Source organism: Microcaecilia unicolor, chromosome 3 (genome assembly GCF_901765095.1).
Source record: "Microcaecilia unicolor chromosome 3, aMicUni1.1, whole genome shotgun sequence".
Classification (NCBI taxonomy): domain Eukaryota; kingdom Metazoa; phylum Chordata; class Amphibia; order Gymnophiona; family Siphonopidae; genus Microcaecilia; species Microcaecilia unicolor.
Genome location: NC_044033.1, coordinates 508,901,359 through 508,923,462, shown reverse-complemented (window position 1 = coordinate 508,923,462; position 22,104 = coordinate 508,901,359). Strand labels below are relative to the sequence as shown.

The 22,104-nt window shown below is 42.7% G+C and overlaps 2 protein-coding genes across 6 annotated transcripts in view; one reads left to right on the top strand and one right to left on the bottom strand.

Annotated features, from left to right (window-relative positions):
- Positions 1-22,104, top strand: part of NT5E (5'-nucleotidase ecto) — a 502,044-nt gene that overhangs the window by 371,579 nt on the left and 108,361 nt on the right. The gene's annotated exons all lie outside the window — the stretch shown is intronic.
- The window catches only part of LOC115467289 (sorting nexin-14), a 193,165-nt gene that overhangs the window by 95,603 nt on the left and 75,458 nt on the right, over positions 1-22,104 (bottom strand). For 3 of the 5 annotated variants that reach the window (XM_030199131.1, XM_030199130.1, XM_030199132.1), the window contains 3 exons: positions 15,015-15,139; positions 9,121-9,179; positions 5,800-5,826 (listed from right to left, as the gene is read on the bottom strand). In XM_030199131.1, the coding sequence (XP_030054991.1) occupies positions 5,800-5,826; positions 9,121-9,179; positions 15,015-15,139 (211 nt within the window). The remainder of the gene's footprint in view (positions 1-5,799; positions 5,827-9,120; positions 9,180-15,014; positions 15,140-22,104) is intronic. The other 2 variants (XM_030199133.1, XM_030199134.1) reach the window with 1 other exon arrangement.

Sequence of the window (22,104 nt, the reverse complement as noted above, 5' to 3'; positions counted from 1 at the left end):
ACAGGCAAGTGGAATCCAGCGGGCAGGTGGAAGGGTATGCCAGAGTAGAGCATGTGTGCAGGTGGTAGAGGACCTGAGCAGTGCTGGGGACAGACCCTCCAGGAGACCCGCAGGGTTAACCCCTGGCATGTGCTAAGTGTTTTGTGACAGACCTTTGTCCTTCTTTTTGGTGGCATCCTAGTAGGATTATTTATGTAGATTTTGCTCACACCTTTTTTCAGTAGTAGCTCAAGATGAGTTACATTCAGGTACTCTGGATACTTCTCTGTCCAAGGAGGGCTCACAATCTAAGTTTGTACCCGAGGCAATGGAGGGTTAAGTTACTTGCCCAAGATCACAAGGAGCAGCAGTGGGATTTGAACCGGCCACCTCTGGATTGCAAGACTGGTGCTCTAACCACTAGGCCACTCCTCCAGGCTCAGTGTGTAGCGTGAAGGTCACCATTCACTGAGTGGTTCAGTTTCTTTTATCTATAACCTCCAGAAACAGAGCAGAATAAATGAATGCAGAAGTAACAGGGTCCGTTCTCCATTCAGTTTTTTGGGGGTAGTGTTGGGAGATTAGCAGCATCCTGATGGTGACTGGTAGCAGCCCTCAGATACCGGATATGCCTGAACTAACACAAGAGCGACCGGAGGACTTTAACAGGAAGAGCTGTAAGACCGGCCTGTGCAGAGTTCTCCTGGGGGGAGACCACAATCCTTGTGGGCAGAGGCGCGTGAGCTGGCAGGGCCAGATACCACACCAACTGAGATCTGGCACATCTACATGGTAGAGTGACAGCAACTAGACCAACAGCAATGAGAAGAACAGAAAAAAGAGACAGAGGTGAGAGGAACGGGAAGAGGAGTGGGAATTCCAGCTGCAGATGATGAAGTTGGAGATGGAAATGACTTGTATCCAAAGCTCCAGACCAACCTCTGCACCACAACCAGAAGCAGGATTCACAGCCAGGATTGGGCCAAACTTGTTTGCACAGTTTGATGATACCCGAGTTGACACTGATGGATATCTAACTCCCTTTGAAAAAATTTGAAGCCTCAGTGAGATTCCTCATAAAGACTATCTGGGAGGAAAGCTCACTAGTAGAGCACCTGAAGCATTCCAAGGACTGTCCATGGAGATGTGCTCCCAGTTCGAGGAGGTGTGCAAAGCTTAGTTGAACCTTTATGCCATTACCTCCGGACTTTGCAAAAGGGACGGACGATACTCACAGTGAGTTTGTAATCCAGTTAAGATACCAGCATCAGCAGTGGCTCAGTGGAGCCGAGGTCAAAATCCTTGTGGACTGCCAAAACCTGATGGTCCTGGAGCAGTTTCTTCAGCGTTGTCGTCCAGAGGTGAAGGAGCATGTTTAAGATCACCAGCCCCGTACTCCAGAGAAGATGGCTGAGTTGGCTGACATCTTTATGGCTAACCATCCCTGGTTGGCAAAGAGAAGCTGTCCTTATCCGCAGCAGCCGGGATTTAAGGCCAGCCAGGGCCCTAAGCCAAATATACCTGCAAACTCAGAGACTGTCAGCAAACCCTCCAGTGTTCCCCCAAAACCTAAAGACTTTAGGCATGAATGTCCTTGTTATCACTGTGGGTGTACAGGACATTTCAAAGCAGGTTGCCCAGATAATTCCAAGCCTGAACTGAAGAGCATTTCAGTTCCTGCTCCAAAGCTGGTGGCTTTTAAGAGTGGTTCCAGTCCCATGAAGGAGGCACACACAATTGCCGCAGCACCCATCAAGCAACAAAGCAAATGGGTTACTACAACACCCCAGTAACTGTGAATAAGACCCAGGTGGCTGGGTTTGTGGACACTCGCTCTAGCATGACTTTATTACGACCAGAGCTAGTGCCGGAAAATACTATTCTTCTAGGGCGCACTGCGGAGGTAGTGTTAGCCAATGGATCCAGAGACACTATACCCATTGCTTGAGTATTCCTGGATTGAGGTACTAAGCCTGGATACAGAGAAGTAGGAATAATGAAAAACAAGCCGGTACCGATGCTCTGTGGGACTGACATGGGACCAATGACTATTACCCTTGGCAGCGGAATCAGCATTTCTGTTATGGTGACCCGTAGTCAGACCTGGGCATTATTGACAGCATTAATACAAAACCTTAATTATACCTTTAAAGCTTTCATGAAATGCACTACAGTAACACACATTTAATGTGGTTTAGTAAACAGATTCCTAAATCTCTCCTTTCATAAGACTGTTTCAGGCTAACATGTAATCCAACTGACACAGGGAGAGAGATGTTCTTTCCCACTGACACCTGTTATGGGGCAGTTTGCACCTATGAGAACCACTTAGAACATCTGGCCCTAAGTCTTTTCTCCCAGCTTCACTTCACTGGCTTCCTATTAGGTCAAGCACACTATTCAAACTCTGATATCGCCTTATAAATATTTTCCAGGGCTGGTCCTCTTATCTTATTCAACATTATACTGATCCAGTCCTCTCCAATTCAGTCTTGTATGTCAGGGACTCATAGGCATATAGAAAACACTCCTCTTGCCTCAAAGGTATTCTCCTTTCTGGAAACAAATCACCCCATTATCCAAGATGTTCCCATGTTACCATTCTTCTAATCCCTGTAAAAATTCCATTTTTTTTCAAACTAGCCTTTCCTGATGCCATAGGTTCCATTTCTCTCTTTCTGTAATGTGCTTGTAAGGCATCAGTAGCAGGTTAAATCCAAGAAGACAGGAGGAGCCTCCACGGAAAGTCAAAGCAAAACAGCAAAAGTAGAGGCTGACAAATGCGCAAACCAATAGGGAGATAATCTCAAAAAACAGTTTATTCAGAATATTCATATCAATATCAAGGACCCGACACGGTCCGTGTTTCGGCGCCAAGGCGCCTGCCTCAGGGGTCACAATCAACTTTCTCTGAGGAGAAGCTGATAGGCTTGAATTCCTTTATGTATGCAAGTTAATCCACAGAGAGAACAAAGGAACAGCCAACCGATCAGCAAACACCATGTGACCCTATTGGTTTGCGCATTTGTCAGCCTCTACTTTTGCTGTTTTGCTATCAGTAGCAGGTTGCCATATAAACAATGCAGACAAATGTCATTTAGTCCAACCTTGCTAAATGGCTAAAATTGTACTACTGTGAATATCTGATTCACATTAACAGTTCAAATGCATAGGAAGAGCAAAGCCCAATGGACTGGCATAGATTTACAAAGTCTTCACTTCTGTGAACACGCCTGACTCAGGCTGCTACTGGCCAAAAGTCACTACAATCACTATGACCTATGCAAAAAAAAAAAAAAAAAAAAACTGTGGTCTTGATCCAGTTGATAGTGAACCTTACTAAAAAAAAAAATCTCACCTCTACAATTTGATAATAAATGTATTTCCTCCTGTGCATTTTAAAAGTAAGACCACCTAACTTCATTGTGTGTCTCCCTAGTCTCTGTACTTTTGAAAGAGTAAAAAAAAAAAATCTATTTACGCTTACTCATTCTACACCACTCCGTGTTTTGTAGACCTCTATCATATCCCCCCCTTCAGCCATCTCTTTTCTAAGCTGAAGAGTTCTAAAAGGCCTTTCCTCCTTTCATAGGAGTTCCATCCCCTTAATTATTTGGGTCATCCTTCTCTGAACCTTTTATAATTCTGCTATATCTTTAAATTAAGGTGACCAGAATTGAACATAATACTCAAGGTGTGGTTGCACCATGGAACGACACAGAGGCATAATAATATTCTTTGTCATATTTTCTGTCCCTTTCCTAATGCCTGGTATTATTTTTGATTTTTTTGGCCACTGCCACACACCGGGCAGAAGATTTCAGCGTATTGTCCACGATGACACCTAAATCTTTTTCTTGGGTGGAACCTAATATCAAATAACTATAATTTGGATTATTCTTCCCAATGTGCATCACTTTACACTTGTCTACATTAAATCTCACCTGTCATTTGAATCCCTAGTCTTTTAATGCCCTAGGGTCTTCCTGCAATTTTTCACAATCCACATGCGTTTTAACAACTTTGAATAGTTGTGTCATCTGCAAAGTTAATCACCTCACTTGCTCCCATTTCCATATCATTAATAAATATGTTAAACAGCACCATCCCAGAACAGATCCCTAGTGCGCCCCACTATTCACCCTTTTCCACTGAGAGAATTGGCCATTTAAACCTACCCTCTGTTTTGTATCCATTAACCAATTCCTAATCCAAAACAGAACACTGTCTCCTATCCCAAGGGTTTTTAATTTTCTCAGGAGGGACTTTGTCAAATGCTTTCTGAAAATCTAGATAAACTACATCAACCAGCTCACCTTTATCCACATGTCTATTCACGCATTCAAAGAAGTGAAGCAAATTGGTTAGGCAAGACTTCCCTTGGCTAAATCCATGTTGACTCTGTCCCATTAAACCATATTTATCTATGTGTTCAGTGATTTTATTCTTTATAATAGTTTCCACTATTTTGCCTGGAACTGACATCAGGTTTACCAGTCTAATTTTCTGGATCACCCCGGATCCCTTTTTAAAAATAGGCATTACATTGGCCACCTTCCAATTATCAGGTACTAAGGACAATTTTAACAGGTTACAGATCACTAACTGCAGATCTGCAATTTCATATTTGAGTTCTTTGAGTACCCTAGGATGTATACCATCTGGTCCAGGTGATTTACTATTCTTTAATTTGTCAAATTGGCTCAGTACCAGACCATTTCTGGTACAGGTAGATCTCTTACATCTTCAGTAAGCCTGAATTCATTCAGCCTCTCTTCTATGGCCCTGTGCTCCCTGAGTGCCCCTTTTACTGTTTGATGATCTAACGGTCCCACAGATTCCCTCACAGGCTTTCTGCTTCTGATGTACCTAAAAAAGTTATTACTATGAGCTCTTGCCTCCAAGGCAATTTTCTGTTCGTATTCTCTTTTGGCCTTCTTTATCAATGGTTTGCATCTAACTTGCCAGTGCTTATGCTGCTTCTTGTTTCCTTCATTTGGATCTTTTTTCCATATTCGCTTTCTCTTCTCCCTTTAAAACCATGATGGCTGTCATTTTCTCTTCTTTCCACCATTATTAATACGTGGAATACATCTGATCTGGGCTTCCAAAATGTTATTTTTAAATGCCATCCATGCCTGATTTAAAGTTCTAACCTTTGCAGCTGAGCCTTTCAACTATTTTTTTAAACATTTTCCTCATTTTATCATAGTTACATTTTGATACTTAAATGCTGCTGAAGTAAATTCCCTTACTGACTGCATTTGAGTTAAGTCAAATCTGATCATGTTATGATCACTGTTTCCCAGAGGACCCAGCACCATTACCTCTTGTACTAAGTCCTAGACTTAAAATAGCTCCCCCTTCTTGTCAGTTCCTGGACCAATTGCTCCAAGAAGCAGTCATTTATTATGTCTAGGAATTTTACCTCCCAGCACTGCCTGATGTGGCATTTAACCTTATACTCATGTTATTTATAGGTTTACTACTATTTTGTGTACTTGTATTTTACCGAACCAGAGCTTGCCTCTATGGTGTTATGTAAGCCACATTGAGCCTACAACTAGGTGGGAAAATGTGGGGTATAAATGTGCTAATAAATAAATAACCACTCAATATTGGGGTTTAAGATATTAATTAACAGTCTAGTTTCTCTAAAATCTAGTTTGAATTTACAGATATTACAAATTGACAATGACTATAAAGGCAGTATTCTGTTATGCTTTTAGCAGATGTTAAACTGTCTCTGTTGCAGTCCCAGGTATTACATAGGCAGCATCAATTGAAAGCAATCTGACAACATGCTGATGCCAGACTTACCTGAACTCATCCAAATTCAGGCTATTTCTGCAATAACAGGTACATGGCGTTACACACCCTTGTGGCTCCACGGAAAAGAAGCCCAGAGGCAAGGAACAACATCAGCAAATACAGACATTTATCAACATTTATAACTCGTCTATCTCAGAATCTAGGTGACTTACAACAGATTTGTCGACACCTCTTTGTAGGATTCTTTTGTATGTAATATAAAAAACTAGGGCTCCAAGTTAATCACGATTAACAAATTATTAATCACAATTAAATTTTATTGTGATTAATAATTAACCATGTGCTGCCTCCCTCCTGCACCTTCCTCCATTGAGCATGGTCCAGCATCTCTCCCTCCCCTCCAGGACAGCCAGTGGCTCTCTATCTCAGGTCTCCTCCCCTTTCAACCACGTCAGCAAATCTTCAGCCCTGCAGCGTCAATAGCAGCCATACTGAAAGGATGAAATCCTTCGGCCTACACCGGACCTTACCCTCTTGACCCGTCCCACCTTTCTAAGAACAGGAGTTAAGTCAGAAAGGGGCAGAAGGAAAGGCCCGGTGCAGGTCACAAGCCTCCTTTCAGGGCTGCTGCTACAGGGGCCTTGCTGACAAGGTAAGAGAGAGAGAGAGAGAGAGAGACAAAGCAAGCTGCCGGCGGTCCAGGAAGGAATTGAGAGAGGACCGCAAGCGAAGGGGGAGGGGGCCAAAAGGGGAGGGAGAGATGCCAAATTGAGGGAGGGACGTGGAAGGAGAAAACAGAGGGAGAGATGGTGGACTCAGAGAGAGAAAGATGGAGAGAGAAGTAATGGACCTGGGGTGGAGGGAAGGTGAAAAAAAGAGGTGTTCGATTCGGGGGGGAGGGGGGATTGGGAGAGATGAAAAATGAACCTGGGGGTAGAGGGGAAGAAGGGAGAGTTGGACCTGTAGGCAGGAGAAAGGAAGAGTGGCCTTGGAGACCTACTCCCTCCCCATTTGAGCTCAGGCCCCCTCCAAAGCTGCAGTACAAATTCAATGGCTGGTGTGGATGCCGAAGACCTGCCAGTTGAAGAAATCCACTGCCAAAGTGACCCCCTTCATCCTTGTATTGCCTCAGGAGTGAGGAAGTCAGCAGGGTGCCTGCAGCCACCGATCCCTGCACTCCCCAAGCATGCTCAGTTTGTGCATGAACTTAGCATATCCGGGGAGTGCTGGCATCGGCAGCTGCAGGCACCCTGCTGACTTCCTCACTCCTGAGGCTGTAGTGCCAGGAGGAAGGAGGCCTCTTTGGCAGTGGATTTCTCAACTGGAAGGGCTTTGGCATCCACATCGCAAAGGTATGATATCTAATGTGGTATGAGGGGGAAAGGAAATGCATGCCCCCCCCTCCCCCAATTGGGCTACTGTCTATGCCCTGCCTTTAAAGCACACTATTAACCATGATTAAAATGTTTGATCGATATGCAGCCCTATAAAAAAACACAAAATACCTCAATAATCACAACTGTCTCTGAAGTAACACAATATGATGTCTCTCTATGTCAGGTGTTCAGCGTTGCGTGCGTCTGGTAGCGCTATACAAATGTTAATAATAATAATAATGATGGAAATTACTGCATACTTTTTATGATGATTCAGAGGCTATTTCAAACTACATACTTGCCTTCCTCTCCATTTTTAAACTGATTTTTTTTTTTAAGTCTTGAAATCACCTTTTTTTCTGATTACATTTTATATTTATGCACTTGGTAACCTTTTGTCAAACCAGCCATCAAATTGCTTCATAAATGCTGATTTTAAAATTGAGTTTTTATACCTTCATGAAGTTATGTGATGAAATTTAAGTGAGTATTGGGATTTAACCAGTACAAATTTCAAGTCTCGTCTCCTGTGAAAAGTGGCAGGAAACTTTTAACGCTCAGAAGAGGACTCTGATTTAGAGTCTCCTCCCAAGACGGCAGCTTCAATGGTACAAGGGACTTCTTGCTAACTCACTAACCCAACTACTTGCAACTCCAGAGGTACCCAGACTGATAGTTAAGCACCAATTCCAAAATATAATCAGAAGCGAATGTGGGGATTGGTTGCAAGTCACATGTCTCCATTTTTAGTTCATGAAATTGACCCTTATTGGTAAAATAGCATGAACCATTAAAATAGACATTAATGCTTTGTAATGAAGACAAGACCAATCATAAGTAGCAGAACTCTATTTGTGTTATCTCAAGTATTTATGGTTTTAATAGTGTACAATAATTACGCAAGAGATATTTGAATACATTTAGTCGATAACAAACTAGACTGATTTGCCTAAAACACCAAACCTGTTTGAGATCTATGAACACTGGAATACACATCCTACTGCCACAATGAAAGAAAGATAAAAGCAGGGCTGTTGTAAGGAAGGCAACCCCTGAGACACCATGCTGCCCTCTGAGTTGGACTCGCAGCCTGACAAACTAAAAGGAAAACGCAGCAACATAGGGCAGTTTTGTTTAGCAAAGTGAGGGGATACAGAACTGGGAGTGTTTGTATTCACAGATCTGTACTGGCCACTCACTTTGTTTTTTGTTTTTTTTTGTTACATTTGTACCCCGCGCTTTCCCACTCATGGCAGGCTCAATGCGGCAGGCAATGGAGGGTTAAGTGACTTGCCCAGAGTCACAAGGAGCTGCCAGTGCCTGAAGTGGGAATTGAACTCAGTTCCCCAGGACCAAAGTCCACCACCCTAACCACTAGGCCACTCCTCCACTGTTGCTACTATTTGAGATTCTACATGGAATGTTGCTATTCCACTAGAAGTCGGCCCTTGCAGATCACCAATGTGGCCGCGCAGGCTTCTGCTTCTCTGATGGACGTCAGACTCACAGAAACAGAAGCCTGCGCAGCCTTCTACATGGAATGTTGCTAGTGGAATAGCAACATTCCATGTAGAATCTCCAATAGTAGCAACATTCCATGTAGAATCTCCAATAGTAGCAACATTCCATGTAGAATCTATTTTATTTTTGTTACATTTGTACCCCGCGCTTTCCCACTCATGGCAGGCTCAATGCGGCTTACATGGGGCAATGGAGGGTTAAGTGACTTGCCCAGAGTCACAAGGAGCTGTCTGTGCCTGAAGTGGGAATCGAACTCAGTTCCTCAGTTCCCCAGGACCAAAGTCCACCACCCTAACCACTAGGCCACTCCTCTCTTTATAGACTGCTATATTCCATTGGAATACAGAACCTGACCATCCTAACACCATCAACCTTAACATCTCTAACAAAGCGACAGATATCAAATTTTGCAGTATACAAGGTTAAAACTGAATGGCATATAAGTAATTGTGAAGTGCTCTAAAGAACATACCTGTTAAATTTTGAGCTTCGTGTTGGAGATTCAGCACCTCTTAACAGCTGCCTGAAATACTAAAGGAAAATAGGTTTAGATGCACTGACAAGGAACTGCATTAACATATATCCATGTCCTCCCTTAATTTCTGTGTTTGAAGTCCTCACTACACCAATTTCAAGAAATATCAAGCAGAGGTATGACTAAAAGAGTTTTTCTTTTTTTTTTTTAAATCTACGCATTCCATTAGAAGCAAGTATAACAGTCCTTCACTAATTTTTTTGTTTTCTTTCATCCAATCCATACCAAATTTTCAAGTGTTATTAGGAAGTCCATAAAGATCATATCAGGGACATTTTATTTTCAATTTGCATATTGGTACAGAATCATCTATTCAATTTTCCTAAATAATAACTTTGTGCCAAAATCAAGAATCAAGCATAAGCTACTCTGACTGATTCTTCATTCACGTCAGGGGCAAAGCCAGACACCCAACTGTGGGTGGGCCTGGGCTCAAGATGGGTGGGCAGAAGAACTCCACCCTGTCCCACAAGTGATTTGGTCTCTCCCTCTCTCACCTGCATGCCATATAGTCTCTCAAACATCCCCCCTCCCCAGCATACCTTTTAAATAGCAGATTTTCACCGGCAGCGAGCAACAACTAATACACACTGCTCATGTTGGCCCCACAGCCTTCCCACTCACGCAACTTCCTGTTTCCGCATAGGCGGGAATACGTCAGAGGGAAGGCTATGGTCCAAACAGTATGTATTAGACGCTGCTGGCTGCAGGCAAAGATCTGCTATTCACAAGGTCTGCAGGAGGGGCAGTTGTTGGGAGTTTTTGGCTGGTGGGGATTGGGGATCCCTGCCAGCCACATCATAGGCGTGCTGCTACTGGGTGGGCCTGAGCCCAAAGTGAGTAGGCTTGGGCCCACCCGGGCCCACCCTTGGCTACGCCACTGATTCACGTCATAATATAGACTTAGACTATTTATAGAAGTTACATAGGGGCCCGTTTACTATAGCTTAGCGTAGTAAGCTGTAGTAAACGTAGTGTACCAAATGCCACATGGCCCATAGGTATAAACTAGGATGTGCGGCATTCAGCACGTGCTACGTTTTAGTTAAAGGACCCATAGATATGAAATTCACATTGCACTCATCTCAATATTGAATCTTGCTATTCCTGGGTGCATAATTTCAGACTAATTAATATACTGCAGTCATTCAGTGGCTCTGGCTCTGCTCCTGGACTATGGAACAAGCTAGCTCCCTTAGAAGCTTAAGTCTGACATATTTATGTTTGTAATCTACCGTATTTTTCGGACTATGACGCACTTTTTTCCCCCAAAATTTGGGAGGAAAATGTGGGGTGCGTCTTATAGTCCGAAGGTAGAGATTTCCCTCCCTCCCTCCGAGTTCGGGATCGCCCGCCCTGTCACCACTTCTCCCTACTCACGTCACGCGATCTTCCCTGGTGGTCTAGTGACGTCAGGGCAGGAAAGAGCCCCCTCTTTCCTGCCCAGCGCGCTGCTCTCTGTCCTCCTGTATGCAGCCTGACGGTCTCAGCGAGATTCAAAATGGCCGCTGAGACTTCAATTCTCGGCGGCCATTTTGAATCTCGCCGAGACCGTCAGGCTGCATACAGGAGGACGGAGAGCAGCGCGCTGGGCAGGAAAGAGGGGGCTCTTTCCTGCCCCGACGTCACTAGACCACCAGGGAAGATCGCGTGACGTGAGTAGGGAGAAGTGGTGACAGGGCCGGGGGGAGGGCGATCCCGAACTCGGAGGGAAGGATTCGGACAAGACGCACCGGAGCACCTAGGTTTTAGAGGAGGGAAAAAGGAAAAAAAATTTTTCCTATTTCCCTCCTCTAAAACCTAGGTGCGTCTTATAGTCCGAAAAATACGGTAATTTGTATTCAACAGAAAAGGAGGAAAATACATTTGTTTTAGTTAAATGAATGACTTTAAGGTGATCATGACAGGGAATTTTCTTTTTCCCTCTCTGGTATTCACACGTTATAAACAAACATGCGCAATTGTCGCCCCTTAAACTGCTTTACATCCATTTTTCATCCAATCTTCATGAAAGTTTCCAGAGATATGAGGTCCCTGAGGACCTTAGTAAAAACAAAAAAAGAGAAGGAAGGGATCCTCACAAGGTCTTCTGGGGAAATATATCAAAGAAGGAACAGGTAAAAGGACTTGTACTGTTAAAAGATTTTTAATAACTCCAACAAGATGAAATACAAACAGCATTTCACTCAACTACAAGATTTAGTGGTACAAAAGTATCATACTCTCGACATAGCTTTGTTTCTACAGTGATATCTGTATCAGGAGTCATACAATCCTAAGATAATGTCATAGGTATTTGTAGTGAGCTTCTATTTGTAGTATTTCAAACCACAAAGAATGATGTGACAGCATGTCAGCATGTGGACTAACAGAGTGGATATCAACACTGTTAGTTCACACGCTGATGAACTGTCAAGTCGATCTTTGTGGTTTGAAATACTAATTTTTTTTGTTACATTTGTACCCTGTGCTTTCCCACTCATGGCAGGCTCAATGCGGCTTACATGGGGCAATGGAGGGTTAAGTGACATGCCCAGAGTCACAAGGAGCTGCCTGTGCCTGAAGTGGGAATTGAACTCAGTTCCTCAGTTCCCCAGGACCAAAGTCCACCACCCTAACCACTAGGCCACTCCTCCACTGTTGCTACTATTTGAGATTCTACATGGAATGTTGCTATTCCACTAGCAACATTCCATGTAGAAGTCGGCCCTTGCAGATCACCAACGTGGCCGCGCAGACTTCTGTTTCTGTGAGTCTGATGTCCTGCACGTACGTGCAGGACGTCAGACTCACAGAAACAGAAGCCTGCGCAGCCTTGTACGTGGAACGTTGCTAGTGGAATAGCAACATTCCATGTAGAATCTCCAATAGTAGCAACATTCCATGCAGAATCTCCAATAGTAGCAACATTCCATGTAGAATCTCCAATAGTAGCAACATTCCATGTAGAATCTCCAATAGTATCTATTTTATTTTTGGTACATTTGTACCCTGCGCTTTCCCACTCATGGCAGGCTCAATGCGGTTTACATGGGGCAATGGAGGGTTAAGTGACTTGCCCAGAGTCACAAGGAGCTGCCTGTGCCTGAAGTGGGAATTGAACTCAGTTCCTCAGTTCCCCAGGACCAAAGTCCACCACCCTAACCACTAGGCCACTCCTCCACTGTTGCTAGTATTTGAGATTCTACATGGAATGTTGCTATTCCACTAGCAACATTCCATGTAGAAGTCGGCCCTTGCAGATCACCAATGTGGCCGCGCAGACTTCTGTTTCTGTGAGTCTGATGTCCTGCACGTACGTGCAGGACGTCAGACTCACAGAAACAGAAGCCTGCGCAGCCTTGTACGTGGAACGTTGCTAGTGGAATAGCAACATTCCATGTAGAATCTCCAATAGTAGCAACATTCCATGCAGAATCTCCAATAGTAGCAACATTCCATGTAGAATCTCCAATAGTAGCAACATTCCATGTAGAATCTCCAATAGTATCTATTTTATTTTTGGTACATTTGTACCCTGCGCTTTCCCACTCATGGCAGGCTCAATGCGGTTTACATGGGGCAATGGAGGGTTAAGTGACTTGCCCAGAGTCACAAGGAGCTGCCTGTGCCTGAAGTGGGAATTGAACTCAGTTCCTCAGTTCCCCAGGACCAAAGTCCACCACCCTAACCACTAGGCCACTCCTCCACTGTTGCTAGTATTTGAGATTCTACATGGAATGTTGCTATTCCACTAGCAACATTCCATGTAGAAGTCGGCCCTTGCAGATCACCAATGTGGCCGCGCAGACTTCTGTTTCTGTGAGTCTGATGTCCTGCACGTACGTGCAGGACGTCAGACTCACAGAAACAGAAGCCTGCGCAGCCTTGTACGTGGAACGTTGCTAGTGGAATAGCAACATTCCATGTAGAATCTCCAATAGTAGCAACATTCCATGCAGAATCTCCAATAGTAGCAACATTCCATGTAGAATCTCCAATAGTAGCAACATTCCATGTAGAATCTCCAATAGTATCTATTTTATTTTTGGTACATTTGTACCCTGCGCTTTCCCACTCATGGCAGGCTCAATGCGGTTTACATGGGGCAATGGAGGGTTAAGTGACTTGCCCAGAGTCACAAGGAGCTGCCTGTGCCTGAAGTGGGAATCGAACTCAGTTCCTCAGTTCCCCAGGACCAAAGTCCACCATCCTAACCACTAGGCCATTCCTCCACTCCAAATAGCGAGTTTCTACAAATAGAAACTCACTACATATATCTGTGACATTATCTTAGGATTGTGTGACTCCTGACACAGGCATCACCACCAAAACACAGCCATATCAAGTCAATGTAACGTGGTAGATGACAGCAGATAAAGACCTGTACAGTCTATCCAGTTTGCCCAACAAGATAACTCATAGCATAAGGTATGATGTGATACTACATATGTAAACTTGATCTTGTCTTTGCCATTTTAAGGACACACACCGTAGAAGTCTGTCCGGCACTGGCCTTGATCCCAAACTACTGAAACTGTAATCAAATTCCCCCTCCAGCCCAACCAGATCTGTCCAGCCATGATCAGAGCACAGACCGTAGAAGAGTGCCCAACAATGGCTTTGTTTCCCAATTACTGGAGTTGCTAAGCATTGCTAAGTTCATTTGGTTCCATTCTCTTTCCATACAGGATTCTCCTTTGTGCTGTCCCAAACATTTTTGAATTCTGTTACTGTTTTCATCTCCACCTCCTGCGGGAGGGCATTATGTACCACTAAAAACTATAGTTGAGTGAAACCCACTTTATATTTCTTTCTATTGGCGTTATTAAAAAATCTTCTGAGAGTACAAGGTCCTGCTACCCATGCCTTCTTGGGTATATTACCTCACGATTCTGTCCATGAGGATCTTAACGCGGCTATTTTTTTTTTTAATCACAAATATGTGTCAATCCATGTATTACACAAACACATGCACACAAGTCTAAACTTCAGCTCTCGCCCAAGTAGCTTGCTGATTTTACGCCTGATCCTCAGCAACTTTTCTGGATTATGTCCAGATCCCGTTAAGTTTGTCTTTCTTTGTTAATCTATATTGGTTCATCTACACTTATCACTCCTTGAGCACCAACAGTGATATGGCTTGAAATAAAAGATTTAAATAAAATCTGCACAAGCAACCATCACTAACCAATAATTTTCTTTTGTATCCAATCCATAACAAATTTTTAGGCTATGTCACGGTTTCCAAGCTTATCCTGACAGGGGACTTTTGTATTATCCACAGTGGTGGCATACCCAGTCACCGAATTTAGGGGCCATGATAACAGAGCTCCAAGTATTGTTACTACAGCGATTGATCTAAATTAGCTGGAAAGAATATAGAAAAGGGAATCACCAGCTATTTGTAAAGGAAGTATCATGGTGTAGATTTGGAAGCCCAAAGGAGCAGGAAATGTTCTGCTGTGAAAAGTATATCTAAGAAGCATCTGCTTTTGTGGACTCCACTGTGCAAGATTATACTTCTCTTTAAACGTTCAGCTTTTCCTTTCCCTTAATCTTTCCTTTCTTCCTAATATATTTAACAGAATGAATGTGTATTCTTTCCTGTCAAAATTATTGAAGTTCTTTTCTTCTTTTAATTTTTATTGTACACCGCCTAGATCTACCCGTCAGGCTAAGGCAGTATATCAAGTCTACCTAAATATTCTATTCAGCTCAACTTAGGCATTTCTTCTTACAGCAGATAAATCCTTACCGCTTCCTGAACAAAATGTTTAAAAAAAGTCAATTGAAAGGTTTTTATTCAAGGTAACCACACCCCTTTCATCTCATTTCCTCTGGCAACTCACCTCGTCACTGTGAGAAAACATAGGGGTGAACACATTCTCCAGGAGAGAAAGGACATATTCATATGCTTCGAACAGGCACCGCATGGTCTGAAGTTTTACCACATCACTGTATGGACCTTCTGCAACTATAAAAGATAACAGGAGTTACTGTCGGGTATGTCACAGCATCTACAACCATAGTTTTACATTAAATTGCAAAAGCTATCTGTACAACAAAATAGGCAGGTGCCAATTTTTAAACAGATTCCAGGAATCATGACAATGTGCAAAAATATGACAGTATCCTAGTCTCTAGACATTTTCCTCTCCCAAGATTCTGTTTGGAAGAACTCATACTATTCATTTTTCTACCAGAATGTTTTTTTTGGAAGACATGGGATTGTCTCGTTGATTGTTAATACAACTTAAATTAATCCCTCCATCGCTAACTCCAGACTCCGCTCCTTCTATCTCACCGCACCTTATGCCTGGAATAGGCTTCCTGAGCCATTACGTCTAGCTCCATCCCTGGCTGCCTTCAAATCCGGGCTAAAGGCCTACCTGTTTGATGCTGCTTTCGACTCCTGACTTGTCACTTTTATCTTATCCTTGTGTCCTTCTGTCTGTCCTTCCCTTATCCTTATTGATCCTGTCTGTTTGTCCTGATTTAGATTGTAAGCTCTTTTGAGCAGAGACTGTCTTTCTTCATGTTCAATTGTAAAGCGCTGCGTACGACTGGTAGCGCTATAGAAATGATTTATAGTAGTAGTAGTAGAAGCCTGCCCTTGCAGATCAGCAACGCGGCCGCGCAGGCTTCTGTTTCTGTGAGTCTGACGTCCTGCACGTACGTGCAGGACGTCAGACTCACAGAAACAGTAGCCTGCGCGGCCGCGTTGCTGATCTGCAAGGGCAGGCTTCTACATGGAATGTTGCTAGTGGAATAGCAACATTAACATTCCATGTAGAATCTCAAATAGCAGCAACAGAATCTCCAATAGTAGCAACATTCCATTTAGAATCATTTCTATGTGTCCTTCTGTCTGTCCTACCCTTATCCTTATTGATCCTGTTTGTCCTGATTTAGACTGTAAGCTCTTTTGAGCAGGGACTGTCTTTCTTCATGTTCACTTGTAAAGCGCTGCGTACGACTGGTAGCGCTATAGAAATGATTTATATTAGTAGTAGTAGTAGAAGCCTGCCCTTGCAGATCAGCAATGCGGCTGCGCAGGCTTCTGTTTCTGTGAGTCTGACGTCCTGCACGTATGTGCAGGACGTCAGACTCACAGAAACAGAAGCCTGCGCGGCCGCGTTGCTGATCTGCAAGGGCAGGCTTCTACATGGAATGTTGCTAGTGGAATAGCAACATTAACATTCCATGTAGAATCTCAAATAGCAGCAACAGAATCTCCAATAGTAGCAACATTCCATTTAGAATCATTGCTATGTGTCCTTCTGTCTTTCCTACCCTTATCCTTATTGGTCCTGTCTGTCCTGATTTAGACTGCAAGCTCTTTTGAGCAGGGACTGTCTTTCTTCATGTTCACTTGTAAAGCGCTGCGTACGACTGGTAGCGCTATAGAAATGATTTATAGTAATAGTAGTAGTAGTAGTAGAGAGACTATTTAATTTCAATGTCAAAAAAATAGTCAATCCAAACAATATGAAGAAGAGATATATCAGATGCCTAAGGATAAATTCACTCCAGTATCTCTTTAATCAAGTTTATTTTTAATTTTATTTATTTTGCTTTGATATTTAATTTTGGGGGGCATAAAAGAGAGTTCAGTATAGGCAATACCTACAGCCGAGCAAGACTTTCAGTGAGTCTAGCCACAAAGTGGCCCACTTTAAGTACATCATATAGTACTCTCTTAATTATAGCCCCTAATATCTTCCCAGTGAGTAAACTAAATTTTAGTGTCCCATAAAAAGCTGTGATATAAACAGTCTACTAGAAATATAACAAAATGTTGTCCATAAGCATCCGTATCTTGAAATTTGGAAGACCCGTTGAGAGAATTGCACTGGCATCCCTGAGGAAAGGTTTGAAACAGGAATTTCTGTTGGCCGTTGGGAATGGACAGTAAAACAGCAACAAAGTCGGAAAGCTAAGTTTTGCTTCTGTCTCTTCTTTATTTTCCGCTGCAAAGTGCAGTGTCAGCTATACTGCCAACACTGAAATAGTTTTTGCATTAAGACTTTGGGGAAAGATTTTCCCCCCCGAGGACTTTAAAGGGTCTGAACTTTATACGGATGCTTATGGACAAAATTTTGATATAGTTCCAGTAGGCTATTTATATCACAACCTTTTGTGGGACACTAAAATTTAAGTTTACTCACTGGGTAGATATTAGGGGCTATAATTAAGAGAGTACTACAGGATGTCTAGAGCTTAAAGTGGGCCGCTTCGTGGCTAGACTCACTGGAAGTCTTGCTCGGCTGTAGTTATAGCCTTTACTGTACTCTCTTTTATACCCCCCTAAAATTAAATAGCAAACCAAAATAAATAAAATTAAAACAGGCTGATGGGGAAGACCTGAGGGGTAGAGGAGTTGTTCAATTGTTATGTTCTTAATGCTTTTTATGACACAATAAAGATATTAAAAAAAAAAAACTTGAATAAAGAGATACTGGAGTGAATTTATCTTTAGGCATCTGATATATCTCTTCCTCATATTGTTTAGATTGACTATTTTATTGATTGTTAAAGCAAAGGTGGTGTTAAGTCCTTGAGTTCAGAAAAACTAACTTGTCAACATGGGGGACTAATTCAAGAAAATCATCAGATGGGTGCAAAAATCTAGGGAAACGGAACAGCAGAAAGTAAAAACTGAAGGAGATTATAAATTTTTTTTTTACTAGGAAAGTAAAAAAAAAAAAAAAAAAGGTTAAAGAAAAAGGAGACACACTGGTTTTGTTAAGTAGCAACTAAAAAGATAAAAGAAAGAAAAAAAAAAAAAAAAAGATTACCAGGGAACCAAGATGGTGTTTCAGCAGGATGTATAGCCGAATTCTCTCTCTTCCTTGGTGTGTTTTTCTCTGATTACCTACCTAATTCTTCGATTTTCTATGCCAAAGAGAAGAAGGATACAGAGTGTTTTCGCTCCAGCTGTTTCTGTGACTTCATCTCCTTGTCAAACGGTAATGACATCTTTTACCATCCCTGCAGCTTTGGGTGTATCCACTGCCAGGCTGGAGAAAGAGCCTGGCTTGGACAACAATGTCTCGCTGAGCCCTGGAGGACCTTCCCCCCCCCCCCCCACACCACACCCCTCGTACAGGTTCGCTGCTAGCATTTTCAAAGTACAAATTGGAGGGCCCTGGAAGTGTTTCCAGTGAGTTGTGGCCAGCCCTGCAGTTACACCTGGAAGTGCTGGCGATATCAGCGCCGGTTTCAGAAGATGTGCGGCAAGCCCAAAGGGGTGAACTGGAGTCAGCAGCCTATGGTGGTGAGGGTGTGGAGCAACAGGACAGCCAAGTAGTCTCTGGCTCTGCAGCCTCTGGAAATATGGCTGATCATGAGGGATGAATGCGGGAGACACTTGTCTGCATGCATTTGCATGCGATTTGCGTTCAGAGCTGGCAAGCACGTTATTACACGTGCTCACAGGCTCTGATCATCAGGCAGGTGAAAACACATTCGCCAGTATGGCGCTATTGGCCTCTAGTGCCCGTGTTTGCTTACAATCATCAGCCCATCAGTGACCTTCCTCAGCAGTTTCTTTAATCTATGGCTGTTGATTTTGGAGACATGGTCCAATTGAAGCAGTGTCCTGATGAGGTCAAACACTTTCCACTTTACAACGATGGACCAGTGCCCCAAGGGATATTCACACACACACATTTTTTATACATTTCTCTCTCTGCACCTCAGAATAACTTTATCCTACAGCTCCATGTCTGATACGTTTAGACTTAGGTGTGGTCAGAACAGCACGCTGAGAATCAGGAAACCAGGTTCAAATCCTACTGTAGCTCCTTGCAATCTTGGGCAAGTCACTTAACTCTAGTGCTTCAGGTGCAAACATATTGTGAGGCCCCTGGGGAAACTACTACTGTACCCAAATGTAATCTGCCTTAAGATCAATTCCTCTTCTCATTAAGTATCTCTGGCTCCTGAGCCCATTCAATATCAAATGCAAGATTCTGACTATCAAGGGACTCCTTCTTCTTTTGATCTTCCCATATGTCCCCTCCGGCTACCTAAACTCTGCTACTCGCTGCCTCTCCATTCCTTTCGTTTCTTCTCACTTGGAGTGTAACATAGTAGATGACGGCAGAAAAAGACCTGCACGGTCCATCTAGTCTGCCCAACAAGATAAACTCATATGTGCTACTTCTTGTGTACACCTTACCTTGATTTGTATCTGCCATTTTCAGGACACAGACCGTAGAAGTCTTGCCCAGAACTAGCCCCACCACCCAAACACAAGCCCCGCCTCCCAATCTCAGCTAAGCTTCTGAGGATCCATTCCTTCTGCACAGGATTCCTTTATGTTTATCCCACGCATGCTTGAATTCCGCTACCGTCTTCCAATTTCCTAAGGTCTTCCTGAAACATTTCACAGTCTGCACATGTTTTAACAACCTTCAATAGTTTTGTGTCATCTGCAAATGTAATTGCTTCACTCTTCATTCCAATTTTCATATAATTTATAAATATGTTAAATAGCACCAGTCCCAGTACAGATCCCTGCGGCACGCCACTGTTCATCCTCCTCCATTGAAATGACCATTTAAACCTACCCTCTGTTTTCTGTCCAATAACCAATTTCTAATCCACACCAGAACATTGCTTCCTATCCCGTGAGACTAGTTTTCTCAAGAGTTTCTCATGAGGAACTTTACTCGTCATTCAGCCCTCTCTGGAATTCACTTCTGTCCTCCCTTCATGAGGATCTCTCCTAAAAGAAGTTTCGAGTGGCCCTAAAACTCATTTACTTCTGCCTTCCCTGGATAGGTGACCAGGTACGGGGGTTTGGCAGTATGCTGTTGGCTCTTTTCCTCTTTCCTTTCCCCTCCTCTTTTGCTTTTCTCTCAAAGGTTTTTAGTTCCTTTCCTTTTTCTTTGGATTCATTGTAAACTGCTTTGATTTCCCCAATTGAAAAGCAGCACATCAAGAACTGATAAACCAAAACTGTAAACCATAACCCTAACGTATGAGCTAAATCCAAAATTCCTTCCTCTTTGTTTCAAATGACCTTTGCAATAGAAACAGTTTTGTTCTTTATTTAGGAGTATCTGCATCAACACAACTATATAAGTAGACTATTTCACTTTGTAATGGTATCAGTTTATTACTGAAATATGTAGCATATTTGCTGGGTTATATATACACCAATATATTTGTGTATCTTTTAAAAATATATATTTGACACAGCAGCAGAGAGAATAGTTTTATTTCAAGCCTCTCTCTCTCCATTCCTTTTTCTGGGAGCTTCTGAGAGCAGGAATAAGTTAACTACACACACTTAACAAACACAAAAGAGCTTCCTCGGCCCTCCCACCTAAAAGAACTGAACAAAAGCATGACTAAGGTGGGTACCTGGACGCTCATCAGGACATCTCTGAAAACCAAAGACCCAGGAGACACAGAGTCTGGAGAACCCATTGAAGACAAAGACTTTAGAGGGGAGACCATAAACAGGACATTTGCTTGTCAAAGGTATACCTGCCCCTCCCATCAGCTTCCAGACATGTGCAGAAAGGAAGGACTTATAATGTGGTCATGTGAACAGACTACATTAACCATAATGCCTTGCAAAATATCCAAGACATGCACACACCATGCTTCTCTGCTAACATTATAAAAGGCCTGGAAACAGCCCAGCTCTCCCTCTTGGGACCTGCCGCTCTTGGAACCTGCTCCTCTTGGAACCTGCCTCTCTTGGGACCTGCCTCCTCTGGAAACCTGCCTCTCTTGGAAACTGCTGCTCTCTTTGGGGTCCGCTGATGCCTTGCTCCTAAAACATGTGCTTACCTAATGCTGTTCATACTGTGTAACAAGGACTTGTAAGTAACATAACTTTTGATCTAGACCTGCTACTTTGTTCTATTTTTATGCACAGATTACCTGTAAAGATTCCTCTTAAAACCTACCTCTCGTGTGCAATTGTATATTAAATCAATCTTTTTGAAGCTAAAAATATGGTCTCTTTGTGTTCTGAATATATATATACTTAATATATTTAATTTATTGCAATTATCACCTTTGGTGATTGGTGGAGAAATTAATATCCTAAAACTTATAAATACAGCGCTTGCTCTTAAATTATAAACAGTAGCGAGTTGCTCTCGAGCTATTTTCCCCAAAATAAATCATTTCTTCTAACATATTAATTGCTGGAGAAGTGGGTAGAATTTCTTGTAACAACTTTATTACAGGCCTTGTTACGGCAGATTTTGGAAATGGAACCAATTTGGGTTTCTTATGATAAAGTGTGTGATGACTTGTGCAATCCATACTTTGTTTCTTATTCTACATTTTTTTTTAATATTTCTATAACTGTTCTTTCACTTTGAAAGTCAGAGTATATTGTAGAGAAAACTCTAGTATATTTTGAATTATGTTTTTTTAGACAGAATTTTAAAAATCTGAAACAGTGTAATGAATTTTTAGAACTGTACATTGGTATACAGTGATGACCTTATACTGTCATATGGGAGTCTATATTTTGTTTTAATTATGAATTGTATACGTGGAGGGGCATAATTGAATGAAAACGTCTATCTCCATGGGCGTTTATCTCCGAGAACGGGTCCGTGAAGGGGCGGACCGAACCGTATTTTCGAAAAAAATAGACGTCCATGTTTTATTCGACAATTTGTGAGCTGGGCGTTTTTGTTTTTCAGCGATAATGGAAAATGAAAGCGCCCAGCTCAAAAACGAATAAATCCAAGGCATTTGTTCGTGGGAGGGGCCAGGATTCGTAGTGCACTGGTCCCCCTCACATGCCAGGACACCAACCGGGCACCCTAGGGGGCACTTTTACAAAAACAAAAAAAAAAGGTAAAAGAGCTCCCAGGTGCATAGCACCCTTCCCTTGTGTGTTGAGCCCCCCCAAATCCCCCTCAAAACCCACTGCCCACAAGTCTACACCATTACTATAGC